Here is a 20618-nt window from a genome sequence, read left to right on the forward strand (position 1 = left end):
CTTAGACACTTTCCTGTTATGTGCATTGAGTTGTTTAACTCAAATAATTAAATGCAGACATTATAGATGTTAACAAGAATGAGCTGCAATGACTTATTTTAAGATGATGATGTCATGTTATGGAAGTTACAAAGAATATAGAAACAGTAAAGCAGTGGAGAGTGAAATGCTACCTCAGTTTTCTATTCATTTGTGTTGATGAACTGCAGCAGCTGACCATGTCCATCACTGGCTCCTCTCATAATGTGTCACATCTTTTCAGATTTATAATGGCTGAGCTGATTCAAACAGAGAAAGCTTACGTCAGAGACCTACGGGAATGTATGGATGTAAGTACTGTACCAAAGATACACAAGTGGTTATACTATGGTACACACATCTCCTTACTTGTTTTGAATTGACTGTTTAGCCATTTTCATTGCCCCTGTTGTGATTATTTAAAATAAGCTTTTATCTTTCTCCCTTAAATTGTGTTTTCCTTTGAAACTGGTTTCATTTAACTTTTCCAATTTGTTCACAAAAGTATGTAATGTGATGATCAGATGCTCTTACAGCAGATGAGGTATTCAGGTATTTCATTAGTTATGCTATGGTGTGTGTGTGTGTATGCGCAGACTTATCTGTGGGAGATGACCAGCGGTGTGGAAGAGATTCCTCCTGGCATTGTCAACAAGGAACACATCATCTTTGGGAACATGCAGGATCTCTACGAGTTTCATCACAAGTCAGTAGAGCAGTGATCATTCTTTGTTTGCCACGATCTACAACAGATTAGTTTTCATTTAAACATTAGTGACTATATAACATTTGTTACTCAGCTCCTAATTGTCCCTTCTATAAATCTTTCTGTCTCTGTACAGTATCTTCCTGAAGGAGTTGGAGAAGTATGAGCAGCTTCCAGAGGATGTCGGCCACTGTTTTGTGACTTGGGTAAGAGTTATGACTTTTATATACGTGTATCAGTTCATATTTGTGTTCCTCAACTACGAGTTTGTGCCAGTTTTGTTTTAGTTTGATCTGTTTTCATCAGCATTTTTTTCATGTGTGATTCATCACATATTAAGATTGAATACCAAAATACTACAGTACAGTTGGCCAGTAGAGTATCACACATTTTTTCCTGAAGAAGTTGTTAAGCAGCCAAGACTCTTGATGTCTTGTGAGTAAAGCACTGATTCTGTTTCTTCTGCTCAGGCTGACAAGTTCCAGATGTATGTGAACTACTGTAAGAACAAGCCTGACTCCACTCAGCTCATCTTGGAGCATGCTGGACCCTACTTTGATGTAAGTACCTACCAGGAGCTACTGCTTGATGTGTGATTTTACTTTTAGAATAATGAAGACCTCAGCTGGTGTAATGCATGTTTCTCTCTTTTGGTTTTACAGGAAATCCAGCAAAGGCATCGTCTCGCCAACTCCATTTCTTCTTACCTGATCAAACCAGTCCAGAGAATCACTAAATACCAGCTTCTGCTCAAGGTACAGAATACATTCACACATAGTGTACATGTAAGAAAGGACATCTGGTCCAGCCAGGTTCCAGAAAATTAATTCACATATAACACAGTAGACCAACCTTTTAAGAATGTGTCCTGCACCTCCTGAGTGTATATGTGTGTGTGTGCTTCTGGTGTAGGAATTGTTGACCTGCTGTGAGGAGGGAAAAGGAGAAATCAAGGATGGTCTTGAAGTGATGCTAAGTGTCCCCAAGAAAGCTAATGATGCCATGCATCTCTCTATGCTGGATGGTGGGTATACACACACACACACACACACACACACACACACACACACTCACACACATCTCTGCTGCTCATGGACCTCTCACTTGGTTTGTTTTTTGATACACACTTTTACACCTGCTCACTGAGTGTGTTTTGTCTGTTGCCATCAACTAAACTTTCACTTTGAGCACAAATTACTCAGCCGTGAGTCAGACATAGCTTCACTCAACTTCACTCCATTAGCCACCCACAAACATATCTGCACATAGACTTCACACAATCAAAGACCCCTAAATCACTCTCCCTCCTTTCACTTCACTGTTTCAGGTTTTGATGGGAACATTGACTCCCAGGGAGAGTTGATACTCCAGGAATCCTTCCAGGTTTGGGATCCCAAGACTCTTATTCGTAAGGGTCGTGACCGACACCTCTTCCTCTTCGAAATGTCCCTGGTCTTCAGCAAAGAAGTCAAAGACTCCAACGGGCGCAGCAAATACCTCTACAAGAGCAAGCTCTTTGTAAGTAATGTGCTCAGACTCAATTGTTTCTTTAAGATAGTTTGGGTTGTTTTTGTTCCAATATACACAACTGAGAAGATAATCAGATGGACAGTGAAACTTACTGGCACTGGCCAGCTCCAGGATATAATACTGTTAAGTTACAATCACATCATAGCATGATGACATCAGATTACAGCAGAACCTTTCTGCATACTGATGGCCTATAGTTGCAGCGCATGTTGCACATGTGGTCATATCAGGTTTTGGACTGAGTTGGACCTGAAGGTGTAAAATTAAGTTTCGTTCTGGATGAATCCTTGATTTTTTTCTCTTCCTCTGGAAGAACTCTATAGCACACAGTGTCAAAACGCTGTGACCTCACTAAGCACCTGCCACAACTCATGAATTATGACACAATTTAACACAAATGTCTAATAGGATAAAATGATGAAGTGATATAATTTTATATCTAAATGATCAAAGTTCAACTTCACTGTGACATCATAATGTTCTGTAAAAAGACTTCTGGCCATTGTTTAACGCTGCAACTCCACTACTTGTGACTGCAACTTGGCTGGTTGGCAGAGATATACAACTGTGAGGCAGTGATCCTAGTTTGGATTAGAAACTGTCATTGCATCATTTTTTTTTAATGTATCATCTAAATTTGCTGTCATTTTTTCCACCTCCTCAGACATCAGAGCTTGGAGTGACAGAACATGTGGAGGGAGATCCTTGTAAGTTTGCCCTGTGGGTGGGCAGGACCCCGACCTCAGACAACAAGATCGTCCTCAAGGTATCAAGAAGTTTGTTTTATTGCTGAAGATAAAGGGGTAACTTTTTGGTCACTGCGTTCATATTTTGAATTAACAACTTTAAAATTTTTACAACAGCATTTGATATAAATGATCAAGTAAAGAGGAAGAACCAAAACATTTTAGCTTCATAAGGAGCTTGAGTTTCACTTCTGGTACCACACTAAATGTAAAATAGATCCCATCTGATTTCCCTTCTTCAGGAGCGGTCAAGATGTTGACACATACAGAGGAAGAGTCACTCCATGTCTGTAGTCCACCCACACTAAATCCTACAGAGTTCCCTCTGTTCAGCCAAGAAAGTTCACTCCCTGCTGGGGGTGGAGTGTTACTTTCTGGTACTTGTTCACTCATCATCACACAGAAATATTAGCATAGCGGTTGATGGGTCATAATCCAACCTCACAAGCAACTCGGTAGCTCTCACACAGTGAGTCAGATTCAATGTTTTCTACAGGGTATGTGTGAGGATACTGTTTATGTGTTTGACTTGGGACTAATAGAGTGAAAGACAGAAACTTGTGTGTCCAGGTGTACGTGTTACGATGTGTGAATGTTTGCTGTCTGGCTTATTACATAACTGCTGATGACCATCTTAATCTGTGCCTTATATAACATGGTGCCACAGCAGCCTTGGTGCTGCTGGTTGCTAAGTGCAGCAGGAAGAGGAGACAGTAGTCGCATGCTAAATACAGTGTCTGTGCATCGGCTGAGTGACATAAATAAACACAAGGCTGACAATATATGTCCGTAGTGTCTCTGTGGACGCCTAAGTGGAGACGCTGTTGTCGTCATTTCACATTGTGTCTGAATATGGACGTGTGACTCAAGCACAAGACTGCAGGGATCAAAGCACTTGTGTGGGATCAGACAGAATGATAATTGCCAAATGAGACCTGGTACTTTGTTATGGGTCAACAACTCATTCATTCAGTCCAAGTGAACAGGGAAACTGCTTTTATTTCTCTTTGCTGTGCCTTGTTGGCTATTCGATGTTCTGTCTTTGCCTGTGTATGAGGAAGGAGAAAAAAAAGACCGGGCTACGCTGCTGAAACACACTGCAAATGAATTTTTAAATGTAACATTTATCTGACCAAGTCACGTGTTGTGTCTAAGGCCTCAAGTATTGAGAACAAGCAGGACTGGATCAAACACATTCGGGAGGTCATCCAGGAGCGAACTGTACACCTGCGTGGAGCTCTGAAGGAACCCATCCACATCCCTAAAACAACCACAACTAAGCATAAAGGCAGACGGTAAATTAACAGTGGATTACTCTGAACTCTGAATGTTGTTAATGAGATTAAATGTTAAATATGGTATCTTGTATATGCAACAAATATTTGAAAATGAAAACAGTAGTACATTTAAAAACAATATCAATCAGTTTTCCAAATAATGACCATTAAACACTATAGCTGAGTTAACTAGTGCAACCCAATGCAAAGAAAGACAAAAAAGTGTCACTACAGAGCAAAAACCAGCTCAGAATCCAGCCTGTTACAGTATATCAATTCAATAATCAGTATTTCCAGTAATAGATTTATAAAAACATAATGATCATTAATAATAGTAATAATGAAATCACTGTAATGATTTTGTTTGCCTGCAGGGACGGAGAGGAGCTGGACAGCCAAGGAGACGCCAGCAGCCAACCGGACACCATCTCCATTGCCTCACGCACATCCCAGAACACACTGGACAGTGACAAGGTAGGATCACACATAGACGCACAAACACCATCTCCAGACATAGCGGTGTTAAAAGGACAACTTTTATTTTTTCATATGACACTAGTCAGTTCCTGCAGTTCATGCAGTCTGGGTAGATGCAAGCAACTCTCTGTAAGTTTTTTCCTGTGAAATTGTTTATTGGTGTTAGGAGGAAGACACAGCCCATCTGACAGAGCTTTAAAGCAGCATGTGTGTCTTTGTGTTAGCGCAACCGTGTGTGTGTTTGTTAATGTGTGTGTGTGTGTGTGTGTGTGAGAGAGATTGAACCTTATCTCACTGGGAACAGGGACAGTCGGCCGTGGTTATATCTGGTAATAGCAGCACAGAAGGCCTGTCCTCCTACGCTCAGTATGAGCAACTGTAAAGCTAACATGCACAACACATACACCGGCACACACAGATATAAAAAAAAAAAATCTTTCTATCCTTTTATGTCGTACTAATTATAAACTGCAGCATTGGCTTTGTAAATGAGGTCATTATATTCACACACTACAGCTGTAATCAGGGAAATAAGAAAATTAGCTTAGCGTATTCACTGTTCGCACAAAGCTCAGCTCTGTGGTTGTGTGCATGTGTGGCTATCCGCTTGTGTCAAAACTATCACAGACACTCATTAATTACTAAGTGTTCCCTTCCGTTCAGGACATACACACATGCATAAAGCATCAAAACACACAGTGACCCATGCAAATACAAATTTTCTCTGGTCTCATCCTCACGTTCTGAATGCCTCTCTCTGTCTCTCTCTCTGTGAGGACTCTCTGTGAGACCTCTCATTCAAGAGCCAATGACAGTGGTGTGCTTGTGTTGCTGTGTGTGTTTGTGTGTGCCTATGTTCCTGTGTGTGCCTGTGCTTTAGTGACTGACTTGTGTGTCAGCAGCTTCAGCCTCCCACACTCTCTTCACAGAGGATGCTCGTCTGTATGCCAGACAGGAGAGCACGGTTCTAAGTCCTCACAGCCATCGATCTCACACTTTGCTTCAAGCAGTTGACAGAATCGGGCAACCACAGTGGTTGCTTTTTTTTTTCCTCTAATTTTCTGGTGTATTTTTTCTTGATAAATGGACAATAGGGAGCTCAATTGCAGAAACAGTTGTTTAAAGACAAGGATGGATTAACCGCACCACACCGGGGAAGAGACACCCAATAGGGAATCATTTAAGCTTCAGTAGTCTGATTTTAAGCACCCACAGAGGAGTGCTGTTGATTGTTACAGTGGATGGCTGTGACCTTTCTACAAGCCTTGGGTTGTGCTAATGGATCAGGATTTTAATTACTTAGGACTGTTTTCCCAGGGGTAATACTCCATTGATTTTTTTTTTTTTTTTACTATTTTACAACTTAGGTTTTTCTACTTAGTTTCTTCTCATAGTGATTGAGGACAATCTTAGTGGATTGCTGTAGAAATCAGTCTGTTTTATAGAGTTTTCTAGCTCTTTGGGACTTCTCTCGCAATGAGGGAGTGGAAAACAATGCACAGGTTGGAGAACATGAGCTCACATCCCGTCTCTCAGCTCCTCAGCTCTTTGGCTTTACCACACTACCAAAGGGTATGTTTCCAAATAATGTGTTTTGCAGTACTGAACACCACTGTGACATTTACATAGAGAACATCTTTGAAATTATTGATACAATTAAAAAAAACAAAACAAGGAACACTGTAGAAATGTCAGCACTATAAATAAGGAACACATGTCCAGTTGAAGCAGTAGTAAACCTTTAAAGGCAAGAGATGTGTGAATGTTGCTGGGCTGATGGGTCAATGGCTATTATTATCTGTATGACTAATGTTTGAACTTTGCTATGTATAAGACTTTGTTCATCTGCGGTTAAATCATGTCAATCAAGGTTTCCTAGCAGAGAATTCTATGATATGAAGATGTTTGTTTTTCTTGGAAACTTACTGTGTGTGAAGGCACTAGTGGGCACTAGTTAGAAGCGACAGAATGTCTTTCTTATTTCGTCTACACAGCAGACATCCTCTGTCTGGGATCCACAATAGTTTAATCTTAATTTACCTCAACTCCAGAACCTAGCAGAGTTTTTATTAGAGGCAGGTCTTTATTTCTAACTTCCTCTGCTTGATATCTGTAACTTATCGCACTTGTATTTTAGTACAAAGCCTCATTTACAGTTGTTCCTGTTTGCTGTGTTAAAGTTACTGCATTATATTTAAATACAAGCTCAACACTTCCTGTAACTGTTCTAGATTTAAAGCCCTCTAGCATTTCGCTGGGCAGAAAACCTTTATTTCATAATAGGGCTTTCATTGCTGTGCTGCAGTAAAGGTATTATCTCATTTCAGGTTGCTGGCATTTCTGTTGTTTACATGCTATTCAGATCTGCTTATTTTTCATAGCAGTTACCAGTGACTTCTCTCTCTCCCTCCCTCTCTCCTACTCTCACTGCTCTGTGTCTCTTCTGTTGAGTTATTCCTCTGCCATCTTTAGTAATAATAATAAATGTAATGGAAGTAGTGTAGTGTATTGGAAGCTATCCTCTGCCTCCCTGCAGTTCCCGAGCAGCCAGGAAGCTTGGCATCCATATACATCCAGCCATGTAACAGGTTTAAACCCAGGCTTGTTTGAAAAAAAAGTCTCTAAATCTTGTGACAATGCACTAACTTGGCAACACTGCAGGCTGCAAACACCCCACTAATAGAACCTGTTTGCACCAGAAACTCCAACTCAGTCCCGAGACATTCAGCTGACCAGTGGTGAAAATATGATCAGTCAGTCAGTCAGGGACATTTCAGATTATAGGTCTGGCCCCCGCTGTTGTGGTCCAGCCAAAAATACAACCGTACAAGCTGCAAATTTGCTGATGATTACAGAACAATAAGGGACTTGAAAACATGAAATTGAACTAGGTCTGTTGTTGTGTATAACAGATGTACAACAGAGAGAAGCTAGACAATAATGGACATTTATGGTTAACATTACTTACACTTACTATTTTCACACAGACTGTCAGACACTATATATGCTTTTGTGTTTGATATTTGTACAATGACAGAATTTGTGGACCCTCTGGTGTACTGTTACTCTGCACACATAACACTTCTGTACAGCGACAGAAACATTAATAGCACCAAGGAGCTGTGTTCTCAGTCATGTGAGGAATGGAAACGTGAGCAAAATGAGTAATTCCACCTTGTTCCACCTCTATCTCATATTTCTTTTCTTTCCATAGACGCTCAGATAATTAGAGAAAGATCGTCAGAGTGACGTTCTGTTCAGCTGTGCTCGAATGAGTCACCAGCCATCAGTGCATGTACTCTCTGACTTAACAGTACTGCTTGAGTGCCTGTGATGTTAGCAAAGGATGTTGTGTGGGAATATTTGCCTTTTGTTTCGGAGAGAATGTCAGAATTAATTTTACAGAAAGATCATGCTTGTTGGCATGAGCTTCGTACCATGTACTTTTAGTGCTTTATCTTGCAGTATTTGTGGTAAAATTATTGAAATGCAGGAGAAATAAGTGGAAATAGTGGAGGATACAACACTGGCTTGTGAGCTGATAATCACTACTGACTGGATGAGATGCATATGAGCAGGAGCTGATATAAGTCACTCTTTTATTTAGTGTTTGAGTCCTAAGCATGATGCACACTGGCTGCTCAAATTTCAATGGCTAGAGGCTATTCTCTTGCAAAATCTATGTTTTCCGAGAGGATTCTGGTTCCTCCTCAGTCAGTTTCGCTCTTTATCAACAAACGAATCACAGTTTTACTCACTGGGACTGAACTCATGCTTTATGCAAACAGTGAATAGTACAAATAAAATGAACAAACATCAACATTTGTTTACTGTAAGTTTTTACAGATTTCTGTTCTGCCCTCCTTCCATTTCAGCTGTCCGGTGGCTGTGAGTTGACAGTGGTGATCCATGACTTTGTGGCCAGTAATGGCGGCAGCAGCGGGGAGCTGACGGTGCGCAGAGGCCAGACTGTGGAGGTTCTGGAGCGACTCCATGACAAGCCGGACTGGTGCCTGGTGCGAACCACAGACCGCTCTCCAGCCCAGGAGGGCATCGTGCCCTGCTCCATGCTCTGTATTGCTCACTCCAGGTCCTCCATGGAGATGGAGGGGCTCTTCAACCACAAAGGTAAGAGTAGATTTTTTTCCTCCGATTTTTACACCCACATCGACAGGTGGGTTGGATTATTTTTTAATTTTGAGGCACATCTTGATGCTTCAGAACTTGATCAAGAGAAGCTAATTGGATGTATTTCATGTTTGAAAACACCAGAGGTGGCCTGCTGAATCTTCTCATCTCACCAAACAGCTGCTTGCCACATCCATGCACATACAGACACTTGAAACATAAGGGAAAGCTAATAGGATGTATGTCTTGTTTGCAAACATATACCATTGGCGACCTGTAGAACCTTCTCCTCTCATTAGACGGTTGCTTGGGGAAGCATGTACATGTATGTCTAGGTGTTGCTATGCAACTGTGGAAAGCCCGCTTGCAGCACAGCTCACTTTTAATTATCTTAAAATAATTTCAGCCTTTGGATTCCCAGCACTGTTAACATCCACAGATCTCATTATTGTCAGAAACCCTTATTTTGTCTTATACATGCAGGCACTTGTCTCTCAGTTGCAAAAAACATGAGAAACTGCCTTGTCAGGGTAAAACCCTGGAGGATATGATGTCAGAATCTGCATCTGTTTAGTACCCAAAGGTCCTTATTAACCGCAGTCGGTGACGTGGCTTCCAACATCCCACCAGCTGTGGTTACAGTTACAGAAATATTGTTGAATCATGTCCTGTCAGAAAATTAACTGCATCATAATCATTTTACACAACAGATTATTGTTGGTAATGTGGGAATTTCTCTGCACACATAGACACACATTGTACAGTCACTAGTCTATATACACTCAGATGACAGTTAATTAGGAGCGCCTAACCTAAACTAATGCAGTCTAACACAACAGTCCTGCAAAAAATCTGTTTAACAGGTGTTGATTGGACTGCACGATCATATCGGAAAATTTAGTCTATGGTGCTGCTGAACAATGACTGCGTTATGTTGACAGTTGTTCCTATTATATTGTCCACCCCATTCAAATCAACATACATGCTTCTCCTTATAATGCAGTGTGTGTAGATCATGTCAGATCTTGATGCTGTCTAGTTCCATTCTGTTGATCTGGTAATGTGATGGTGACTCCACTGGGTAAACTGGTCTGTCTCCTGCACTGAGCATCCGTTAATGGTTTGATACAATGACAATGTCTTACTGTTTGACATGTCACTGAGCACTGGCAGCCAGTGAGATATTTTCACTCATGCCAGCACAGTGCGTCGTGTGAGGCATAGGTGTTGATCTCATCTGAAAGTCTAGATAGGAAGATATGTATCTTATTATGTCATAGATATCTTATTCTTGTGGCCATAAACACTTGAAAATCAAAGTCTATCCAGTGCTGAACAAAGAATAAATATAGCTGAAGAAGTGAGAGGAAGCAGCTTTGTACACAGACCTGACCCTAACTGGTTGGAGTTATGAGCTGCTGTCATCACGTCTTGACAGAAGTTTCTGTTTGTGCTTTCCCCTCTTTAATCTGGAAGCGTGAGTGAAAGCTCCTTGTTTCTATGGTAATATAGCATACAAATATTTAGCTGGCAGCCTCTTTGTAATCAGTATGACAAAGGTCAGCATTTGTATTTAAAGTTATGGGATGCTTGGACTGTACATACAGGAACTCCCAGCTTTGGAATGATTTACTACAGTATTACAGGATGATGGCTAGAATCCACTTATTCTTTTTGCCTTTAACTCCAGCATCACTGTTTCTCATCTCTGTTAGCTTACACAGCCTCTTGTTTCTGTCTGTCTTTCCTTGGCGTTTTGCTTGTGCATAACCAGCCCTCACTGTTTTCCTGTGTGAGTTTGTGTGGCCAGAGGGAGTGATGAAAAGGAGTTTCTCGCAGCAGGGGTCACTGTGGTCAAAAAAAAAGGCTGTTGCTAAGGAGGAGGAAGACAAGGATGACAAAAAAAGACATCTTTGCTTTTTTGGTTAGCCTTTTGTGTTTACTGACCAACCATGTAGGCCTCATTGTTCAAAGCTGTGGAAGGGTAACGGTCTGGGGGATTAGAGTGATGTCCAGGAAATCCCCCCTGTTCCTGCTGTGTCTCACAACCAGGAATAATTAACTGCTGGGGGTCTATGTCTGGATTAACAGAATTAACTAGAATTGAATGGTTCACATACATTAAAATTAGCCTGCAAAGTGTGTAGCTGGTCTTCTGCTCTGATTATGGGAACTCAAATCATGTGTTGTTCAACTAGCTGCAGAAAGTTGTTCAAACCTACACACCCCTCTTAAATCAGGTTTAGGTCACTTCCATCCACATCCTGTTCACATTTTCAGTTTGATCACTGGAATTTCCCCCCATTTACCAAATCAGTTAAAACAAGCAGACTGCCTCTCAGAATTATATAAATACAAAGGTGTAAACTTAATGACAGTGTTATTGAAAAAAGGAATCTGTAAGGAGCAGAGAGTAAGTACAGGCCAGTGTGTGTGCATGTGTGTGCGTGTTCTTACAGGAAAGAGTGTGTTTAGAGCCCAGGGAGACACACACACACAAACAGACACTCATAGTTGAACAGGGAGATCTTTGTGCATCTAGCCTGCATAGATGCTCTTGACTGCCCAGTGTGCATAGGAAGATGAAGTGAAGACGTTGGAAAACAGAGTAAAGTGTTGAATATATTTAGTAGCAGTTACAAAACTCCCATTGGAGATTCTGAATTCTGCAGAAACTATTTGAAATTTGCAGCCAACCACTGAATAAGAATTTTTTATTTTTTATTTTTTTTTTTCCACTGAGCATTTTGCTGTTCTCTTTTTGTTGGATTTTATAACCAAGTCTATATTTGTTCCAAGCATACTGCACAACTTGTATGCATCCTAATGCCTGTAAAATGTGCACCCGCCCACACAAACTGAGTGGGTGCCTCTACAAAGGGTAGTACGGTAGATGTGCTGCATGTTTCCAGACGTCCCTCTGGAACAGGAGAGGCACAGTGGAGGCTTGCCCAATATCCTCACAGCAGCCCACTCACGAGGGAGGGAGCCACAAAGAGAGGAGAGAGAAAGAAAACATCCTACTCTCTAATGCTACATTTGACTTTTTCTTTTTCCTCACCCAGGACTTCACACTGTCTCTCCGTGGAATTTCAGCAACGCAGTTACTGTAGAATTTTTCTTACTTTTAACTCTAAGTCGTTTCAAAAACTGTCTGAGGTTTTGCATAGGAATTAGATGTCAGGCATCTCTGTGCCCGTGGAGATGCTGTGAGGGATTATTTCAAGGCAGACTTCCAGATGCTTGATAATTGGCTGACATGGCCCGTGGAATTGAGTCCTTAGTGTCACTTAACCCATTTTGCTCCATGGATTCAGCACATAGAAGACACTCTGACAACTGCAAGTTCTGGCTGCTGGATCTGGGTAGGTGCCTCGATCATGAGTAACACATGAGTGAGGACGTAATCTGTAGGACACAGGTAATTTTCCTGATCCTCTGCTCACGCAAACAAATATTTCTGCATCAGGGTAGGTTTTGCTTGATGAAAAGCTTGTCCTGTTTCTTTTATTCTGCACCAGAGTTTGATTTGGAGATAGTAACCTGTCTTTATATACTTTTAATACTGTACAGCGGAGAAAGACCGGAAAGTCAGGAAAGAGAAATGACATAAGTGATGAGCTGTTTGTTTGTCTTAACATTCCTATAATGTAAAGAAACTATAGAGGTATGTTCATTTTTTGTTTGTGATTGTATGACAATGCTGTGAAAACATGCAGGGTCCAAAAGTTGGATAAAAAATACAGTAGTTTCAAGTGTGACAGTGAAACTATTATAGTGAAGCTTGTCCTTGTTTGTTGGAGACAGTTATTTTCAAATGGGTTTCATGCTGAGGGTATTCACTAATCAAGTGTGGATTATGTTGTGGCATTGTGGCACTGAAAGTAATTTGGTGAATGTACCATTAAGTGATGAAACGTTAAATCTACTGAAATCGCAATGACAAGATTAGATCTTTGTGCTTATCAGGTCTGGCTGGGGCCACACAGATGGGCAGAGGGTGTTATACCCCAGGGAGAAGAGGGAATAATGAGGTCAAACAGACTAGTATAGAAAAAAACTGGAGTTTTTTAAATGTTGCCCCACTTCTGTTTAATGTTAGTTGTCTAATAAAGCCTTAGAAAACACCAAAAAATACCGGGCTGCTTTAGCCAGAATGTGTAGCGGGTGGTCTCTAAATTCAGTATCTCCCATCCCATCTCCACGCCCTCCCTAACTATGGCTACTGGTGGCAAGCCCTCTCCAGCACTGTCCACAGTTTAAACCCCCTGGGGCTTTCCCACATGCTGCACCTCCGCCCCTAAGAAGCACGTCTTCAACCACACCAACTGATGTTTGTGTGTGCCTGTGTGTTTGTATCACTTCTCCTGGGGAAGATAAGACCACACGAAAGATGCTCCCCTGGTGACACCTCTGGAATCCCAGGCATGCTTCTGTGGAGCTGCGTAGACTTTTGGGATCACTCCAGTTGCACAACAGCCCCTCCCCTCCCTCCTATTCTGAGATGCAGGCACACACGCACACACACACACACAGAGTTTTAAATCTAGCATGTTCCTTGCAGTAGCATGAATGAGCAGTGACTGAATTATGGTAGCATGTTGCAGATGAATTAGCAAACATCTGAAGATGCAGTAGAGAGCATCTGGAGGACTCTTCTTCTAGAAGAGAACTTTGTATCTAGGCAGGAAGTAGATATTTTGAAGTTCTGTACATACATGCATCGTATGTGTTGCATGTGTGTGCATGTGTGCAGTTAGTATGTGTATCATGAGCCAAACATGAACTTTTCTCGAAGCTAATAGAAGTGTGTGACTCCAGTGATCATCACAGTTGTCTCAGCAGTACAACATTTAATGAGTCTGCTGATGAATTAACCAGGAAGTGAACAAGATGCCTTTGATCCAAAATTGGTCCAGAGACAGAGGCACCAGTTTACTAACTGGGTCAGGATAATCATTTTAGCAAAGACGAACAAGGATGTCACTTTTCGAAGACTTTTGTAAGCAAGGACCTTCCTCTAAATTCTTAAAAGAAAATTGAGTCAACAAAATTATGTTGACTGTGATAAAGATGAGACATTTATGGTTATAGCCTCTGTAGCATTATACAGGAGACACTGATAAATTGTCCGAATAGTTTTGCTATATGAAGTTTATTCTTCTGTAAGTTCAGGAAAAAGTCCAGCAGTTTAAATGTTTCATATCTAGTGTTAGACTAGCACCAACATGTTCCCTTAATGCATTTACTGTTCTTATGTTTGGGAATGCTGCATTTGTAATTACATGCTTTCCACATGGGAGTGATGGGATGAGATGTTATTTGCATTTTCCACCACTGTTTTGAGCACAGGTATGAAAATACTGCTTGTGAAATAGTTGAGTAATGGCAAACCAGAGGAAATACAGTAGTTTGTGTATCCAGGTCACACAACATCAAGACAAACTGAATGATCCACTGAAGAACTGAAGAGGCCTCTTGACTGAGTTTTGAAACATCTTCAAGTCTACTTTATCAGTGAATTATTCAATTTGTCTCGACGTGTTTAAGAATCGTGTTTTGATAAAGGCAGTTTTACTTCAATTTAATCTTTAATCAAAACGCATGACTTATTTCGAATGTAATCATCATATTAAAAACAATGATTAGCAGAGTTGGGCAAACTCGTAAACATCCTCACCCCTGCAAACAAAGTATGTGTCCCCCATTTTTTGTTGCCCATGAGTGAGAGCCTGACCAGCTGTTCCTGAGGTGTCTCCACTATAAAAGGCACCCTGCAGGGCAAAGGCCGAAGGTCATGCCCCATTAGTGTGTGTGTGTGTGTGTCTATGTGTGTCTCTAGGGTTATTTTCCACTGAGGAGGAATGTGTCAAGGATACTGACCCCATGTTTCATCCATTTACACCCCTGTTAACACGACCTCTTCTGTCTAACCTGAGCATGTAGAGAGCACTAAACGCTCTCTGTCAAAGTGAGAAGATTTCAGTCATGTCACATCAAGGTCAGGAGGTGGATTTAGTTGAACATTATCTGTGGTTCGCTTATTACTGAAGTTGTATTTTACATTTAAGGTATTCACATTTCTAATTGGAGGTCGTCCTTTTCTAATTTGTAATATTCCAAATTTATAGGATTTTAATTTTAATATTGGCAACTTATAGAGGCAGTGTACTCTCACAATGTGATAGTGTAAAATATTTGTCTGCTTAACTTGCCCTGTGGCCTCTGATGTAATAGCTGAGCTGTGCCTGCTAACAGCATGTGTGCATGTCGGGTTGTGACCCCAGCATGTCTGCAGGAAGGATGGGTGGGTTTGCTCTACATGAGAAGTCCTGACTCCGGAGTCTGGCTCCGTGCTTCCTCTCCTTTTAAAGTTTTAATCTAAGAGTCATATATGTTATAATAAAAAAAGCGGAAAGGGGTCTTGTTTACATTAAAAAAAACACACCAGTTGTGTGATGCTGAAGTGTCCATTTACCGTTATTTACCCAAACTGTTGAGGATTTTAAAACCCCAATAATGCGAAGGCCCAGTTAGCACCTGCACTTTTTGCCTTTGGCATGGATTTTATTATGGTGTTATCTACTGAAGTAACAGCATGCAGGACTCATAAAGGTAGGTTTTGATAGTCCTTGGAGACCAACAGTAGTAAAGCAGAGGAATTTGGAGTCATCAGAATTACAGCCTTAAATAGGCTCCATGATTGAACCCATGACTAAAACATTCCAGGGCAGGATCGTAATGAACTGACTCTGACTCTGGTTTTCATTTCGTTCCGAATGGGAGATAGTTGATCCAGGTAAATCACGCAGCTATCCTAAAATCTATAGTCAACTTTGAGATTGCATATAAACATTTGTGCTCAGGAAGGGGATTATCTTCCATAAAATTGCCCTCATGGAAGACAGACAACCCCTCCACACCTCTTATCATCCTTTAAAAAAAGCCCTTTGGGTGGAATTTATAGATCTACTGAGCAGTTTGAGCTTCCCTTTCCCTGGGAGATGCAACAACACTATCTGTATGGTAATAAATAAAAAATTGCGGGATGAAAACAGGATAACAAGATGCGTCCTCGCCTGCTCTGCCTCGACATGTTTTCGTTATTGTTCACTTGGAGTGATGGCCCGGAAATCTGGCATGAGGCAGCTAAATATTGCAGAATGATTGAAAGATCATGGCCGTTATCGCTGAGGTTATGCTTAAGATACATCCAAATGACCTGGGCTTTGTCAGAGAGAGATGGTGAGAGGAGTCTGACAGAAGATGGCTCTAGAGTCTTAACAGTTCCTGATGTGGGAGATGCTTGTTATTCTGAGGAACTGAGCTTTCTTCTTCCTTTGCATGCGATGTGGGAACACATGCTTCGTATCAGCAGAGCACAGTAAAAATAAGTCTCCCAGAGCCTCAGCGACTGACACGCACATTCACATGCAGATGCGTCCGTTCAGGAGCAAGCACGTATGCACTCAGCAATGTTTGGCCATGCAAAAGTGTCCACACCTGCCAATAATAAGAGCCATTCAGCTCAGACACTTGGCTTAATCTTTAGCAGTTTCATCTTTTTAACCACTTTAATAGATAAATGATGGAGAGGCTGAGGCTCTCAGAACTTCTGCTCCTTAGTCAAGCTGCTGCTCATCATCCTAAAACATGGACAATCTTGTCTTGTATTCAGACTTAAATTCATATATTTCTCAAAAAAACACACAAAAACAATCTGATTGTTTTTTTTTTGTTTTTTTTTTACTGCATTAAGCTTTGAAGCTCAACCACTAACAATGTGATGTGATGCAAACAATTCAAAGCAGAATGATGTAGGAGGAGAGTGATGTCCTCAAGTCAACCTCAGCCCCCGTGCAGATGCACTTGTTTTTGCACTCAGGCCGTCTCTGGAAGTCACGTGCTCCTCTGCACAATCATCTGCTGAGATTTTTCATCAGCTTAGGGCCGCGTTCAGGGGCTTTGATGAGAACTCATATCTAGGGAGTTTTTTTTCTTACCTCTCTCTTTTGTATTGACAGCAGGGTAAGGGACACTCTTAAATCAGGCATTATCTTTTGTTGAGCTGTGAGGTCTTACAAGAGGTAAAAGGTCTTGTCCAGTGAATTCTGTGTGGTGTCAAACTTGTTGTGGGTTGGGTTGTGTTGCACAGTGTGAGAGCACACAAAGAAATTCAACCTCAGCATTAACATACTGAGACTCCATGGTCAGTCAGCTTGTTGAGCCAGGCGAGAGCGTTTGTTTCTTCCTTCGGTGGCATGCAGCGGCGGTTTTGTTGGTGTAAAGAAAGCTAACATCAGGGCAGCGGCGGAGAAAGAGGGTGGGGCTAAAGGAAGGAAGGCAAACAGGAGTGAATGAGCAGACAGGGGAGACAGGCAGGTGTGTCAGACAAAGCCTCAAGCATCCCTTTATCCTCGATTATTTTCTGATCGCTCCATTGCTATTCGAAGAGGAGCTTCCCTCCTACAGATTCCCAGAGGAGCTGCCATCACTCTGAGGGGGAGGAGAGGCTGCCTACTGCACATATCACATACAAAAACAGTACAAACAAACAGATGCACACAAATCTTTATCACATGCTGTCACTTTCCTCAATCTTCTCGGACTGCTTCTCGGGAAACTCACATTTACACAGACAGTGCCTATAGTGTCATTTTACTGTTTGTTATGCTTTAAAGAATGCAGAAAGAAGACAATTGTTGGCAACTTAAACCCAATCTGTAATATTTTTCCAAATAAAGCTGAGGTGAGCTGACAATAATAACTGAAACGTAGTAGTTCGAAAACATCATATTTTCATGTTGGCTGCTGTGTTAACAAGCATTTGTTTGATGTTTTTATAGAACCAGACAACATTAATCACATGGATTAGTTGTTGTCTAGTGTTAATGCCTGAATTAAAAGACCTGTCAATCAATGTAAGGCTAATACCAAGCACCAACCCTGTGTTTTATTTTTGGTGAGACAACCATTTTGTCTTTATTTGGATAAGATGAGGCCTGTATACGGTGAATATCATTATTAACCGTCTCTGTCCTGTTTCCACTTCACCTTTAGACACCTTGTCTGTATCCAGCAATGATGCCCTGCAGCCAGGCTCCAGCCAGACCCTGGGTCCCCACAGCTCACCAGGGCCCAAACGTCCTGGGAACACTCTAAGGAAGTGGCTGACCAGCCCCGTACGGCGGCTCAGCTCCGGCAAAGCTGACGGCCACGTCAAGAAGCTCGCCCACAAGCACAAGAAGAACCGCGACGGCACAAGGAAGAACATGGACACAATTCCCGGCTCACAGAAGGACTCTGATGACAGTGCTGCCACGCCGCAGGACGAGACACTGGAGGATGTAAGAACAGAGACAGAAGTGGATGGCTATGATGCTGTCAGGACATTTGAAGACCAGTTTTGCTCCTGATCGACCGACTGAAAACCATTGTTCTCTCCTATTCTCTCTCCAGCGTATGCGTAACGAGGGGCTGAGCAGTGGTACTCTGTCCAAGTCTTCCTCATCAGGCATGCAGAGCTGTGGCGAGGAGGAAGGAGAGGAGGGGCCTGACGCTGTCCCTCTGCCTCCCCCTATGGCCATCCAGCAACACAGCCTGCTGCAGCCGGACTCCCAGGATGACAAGGTGGGTCAAACGTAGTTACACATGGTGACACAATCTATAGTCACCCAAGGCAAATAGGGGTCCTTTCATTTAAGCTTAACCACAACAGCAATTGATTGATGTGTTTTTGTACTTTGTTTTGCTTTTGCATCATCAGCAGTATGTTGTCACACAAACATGACTCACATTAATTGGGGTGGGTAGCACATGTAAAAGTAAGATAACATAGGTGCGTGCAGGCGCATGGAAAATAAATTGGTTTTCTCAGGAAGATGCTAATTGAAGCTTTTTAAATTTTAAACTTGGTTGTTTAGATCTAAAAAAAATTCTGGCAGTGTTCTTTTCAAAATTGCTAGTGTATTAAATATTTGGTCCATGTTAGTCTTAATTTAAGCAGCGGGGTTTTTGTGTTTGGTTGCATATTGAGCTGCATAAATATCGCTTTGCATCCACACAGAGAGCTTTCAATAACACAATTAGACTTTTACTTTGGCACTAATAACTTTTCTTTTTTTTTCCTCTTATTTTGTTGATGCTTGCATGTTCCTTCCTCCAGCATTACGTTGATTTCTGTTCTGCTTCTCTTCTTGCCCAGTTTCCCTATCTGTCCATGTAAAACCACTTGTCCATCTCCACTTGCATCCTTCTTTGTTTCACTTTTTTATTGCCTTGCTTTTATCTTTCTTCCACTAACTAACTGTCATTCAGTGGAGTGTAATTATACTTCTGTGGCTGAAGTGTATGCTCCATTCTCAAGTTTCTGCACTACTGAGCTGTTTGTGGGACTAAATGGTAAATTCCCATTAAGTCCTGTTGTATGCAGGGGGTCATTTCAGATCTTTGCCTCAGAGTTGCAAACTTTTTCTCCGATGGAGTATTAAGCAGCGTTATTTGCTGTATATAAGTTGTCTGACCAATCATGGTGCTCATGTTCGAAGAGCAGTCCAATCCCAAAGCTTGCCCTTTACCTAAACCCATCTCATCCCCCCCCCCGAGAGCAGCCTGTGATTGGCTCCAACTTGGCCCCCAATTAACCCTTTTATTAGGGAGATCACACTCACCAGTCCGTATTTGGACATGTGGAATATCGGGGTCCAACCAAACTAGGGTGAGCCTGATCACATACAAAGTTGTAGTCGCTGAAAATGTATCACACCTGTATGCATGCACCACCACCAAGTTTTACAGTCTATGTTTTAGACCTTAACCAATAACTTTCTTTCTTCCTTTTCTCTCTCCCTTTTTCAGTCTGGGTCTCGCCTGTCCGCTCGGCCCAGTAGTTCAGAGACACCCAGTGCTGCTGAACTGGTCAGTGCCATCGAAGAGCTGGTGAAGAGCAAGATGGTGAGATGGAAATCCTGACCTAAACTCACAAGTACACACAAATGTGTCACATTTGTACACAGACAAATCCCTATTGATGTATGTACAAGCACAGACACACTTCTTTGGTGTTGTTGACAGAGAATGGCATGATGGTCTACTAGTCATCTGTCAGGACTGTGACTCACTATGCCAGCTGTCCACCGTTCCAACAAATGGGCATTGCACTCTGGCCAATAGCCCAGCACACTCTCTGGCCTGCATACAGACACATACCAAAGTAAAGGCAGTACAGTTTTCTGTACAGCCTTATTTTGGTCCATGTTAAAACAAATGAAATGATGATGCTGTGACAAATATATGATTATGTATTGTAAATACTCTTCCAGCCTCTGCTTTTTTCAGCTCTGTTTATTCTTTCCACCTCCTCAACCCTCTGTTTTCCCCTTTGCAACTCCTTCTGCATCTCTTCCCTCTCTCCTTCCTCGCCTCTGCGCCCTCTTTCCTTAGTCTCTGGAGGATCGTCCCAGTTCTCTGTCAGTGGAGCCGGGCGACAGCAGCTCTCCCTCCCTCAACCCCTCCGACAACTCCCTCCTCTCCTCCTCCTCACCCATCGATGAGTTGGAAGAGCGCAAGTCTGGCTTCCTCAAGAGGAGACAGTGAGTTACAAGCCCATGTCTTGTTAGTGCTTTGATAAACAAAAGCTGTTTGAGTTCAATCACTTAATCATGTTTGCCTTCATTTGTGTGCTTATATGGAGCATTTCTGATGTTCGTCCACGGCTGAGTGCGTTACATTTGTATT

General features: G+C 41.9%; 1 protein-coding gene across 5 annotated transcripts in view; it reads left to right on the top strand.

The window, feature by feature from the left end:
• Positions 1 to 20618, top strand: part of triob (trio Rho guanine nucleotide exchange factor b) — a 113453-nt gene that overhangs the window by 81442 nt on the left and 11393 nt on the right. For 4 of the 5 annotated variants that reach the window (XM_071468892.1, XM_071468890.1, XM_071468893.1 and 1 more), the window contains 15 exons: positions 263 to 329; positions 615 to 724; positions 861 to 930; positions 1195 to 1284; positions 1387 to 1479; positions 1637 to 1748; positions 2052 to 2242; positions 2919 to 3020; positions 4156 to 4295; positions 4652 to 4751; positions 8630 to 8882; positions 17943 to 18229; positions 18342 to 18512; positions 19740 to 19835; positions 20325 to 20473. In XM_071468892.1, coding sequence (XP_071324993.1) covers positions 263 to 329; positions 615 to 724; positions 861 to 930; positions 1195 to 1284; positions 1387 to 1479; positions 1637 to 1748; positions 2052 to 2242; positions 2919 to 3020; positions 4156 to 4295; positions 4652 to 4751; positions 8630 to 8882; positions 17943 to 18229; positions 18342 to 18512; positions 19740 to 19835; positions 20325 to 20473 — 2031 coding nt within the window. Of the gene's footprint in view, positions 1 to 262; positions 330 to 614; positions 725 to 860; positions 931 to 1194; positions 1285 to 1386; positions 1480 to 1636; positions 1749 to 2051; positions 2243 to 2918; positions 3021 to 4155; positions 4296 to 4651; positions 4752 to 8629; positions 8883 to 17942; positions 18230 to 18341; positions 18513 to 19739; positions 19836 to 20203; positions 20474 to 20618 lie in introns of all 5 variants that reach the window. The other variant, XR_011686654.1, reaches the window with a different exon arrangement.

This window comes from Trachinotus anak, unplaced genomic scaffold, assembly GCF_046630095.1.
Source record: "Trachinotus anak isolate AG129_WGS33_773 ecotype Australia unplaced genomic scaffold, CSIRO_AGI_Tana_v1 ptg000032l, whole genome shotgun sequence".
In the NCBI taxonomy this organism is placed as follows: Eukaryota; Metazoa; Chordata; class Actinopteri; order Carangiformes; family Carangidae; genus Trachinotus; species Trachinotus anak.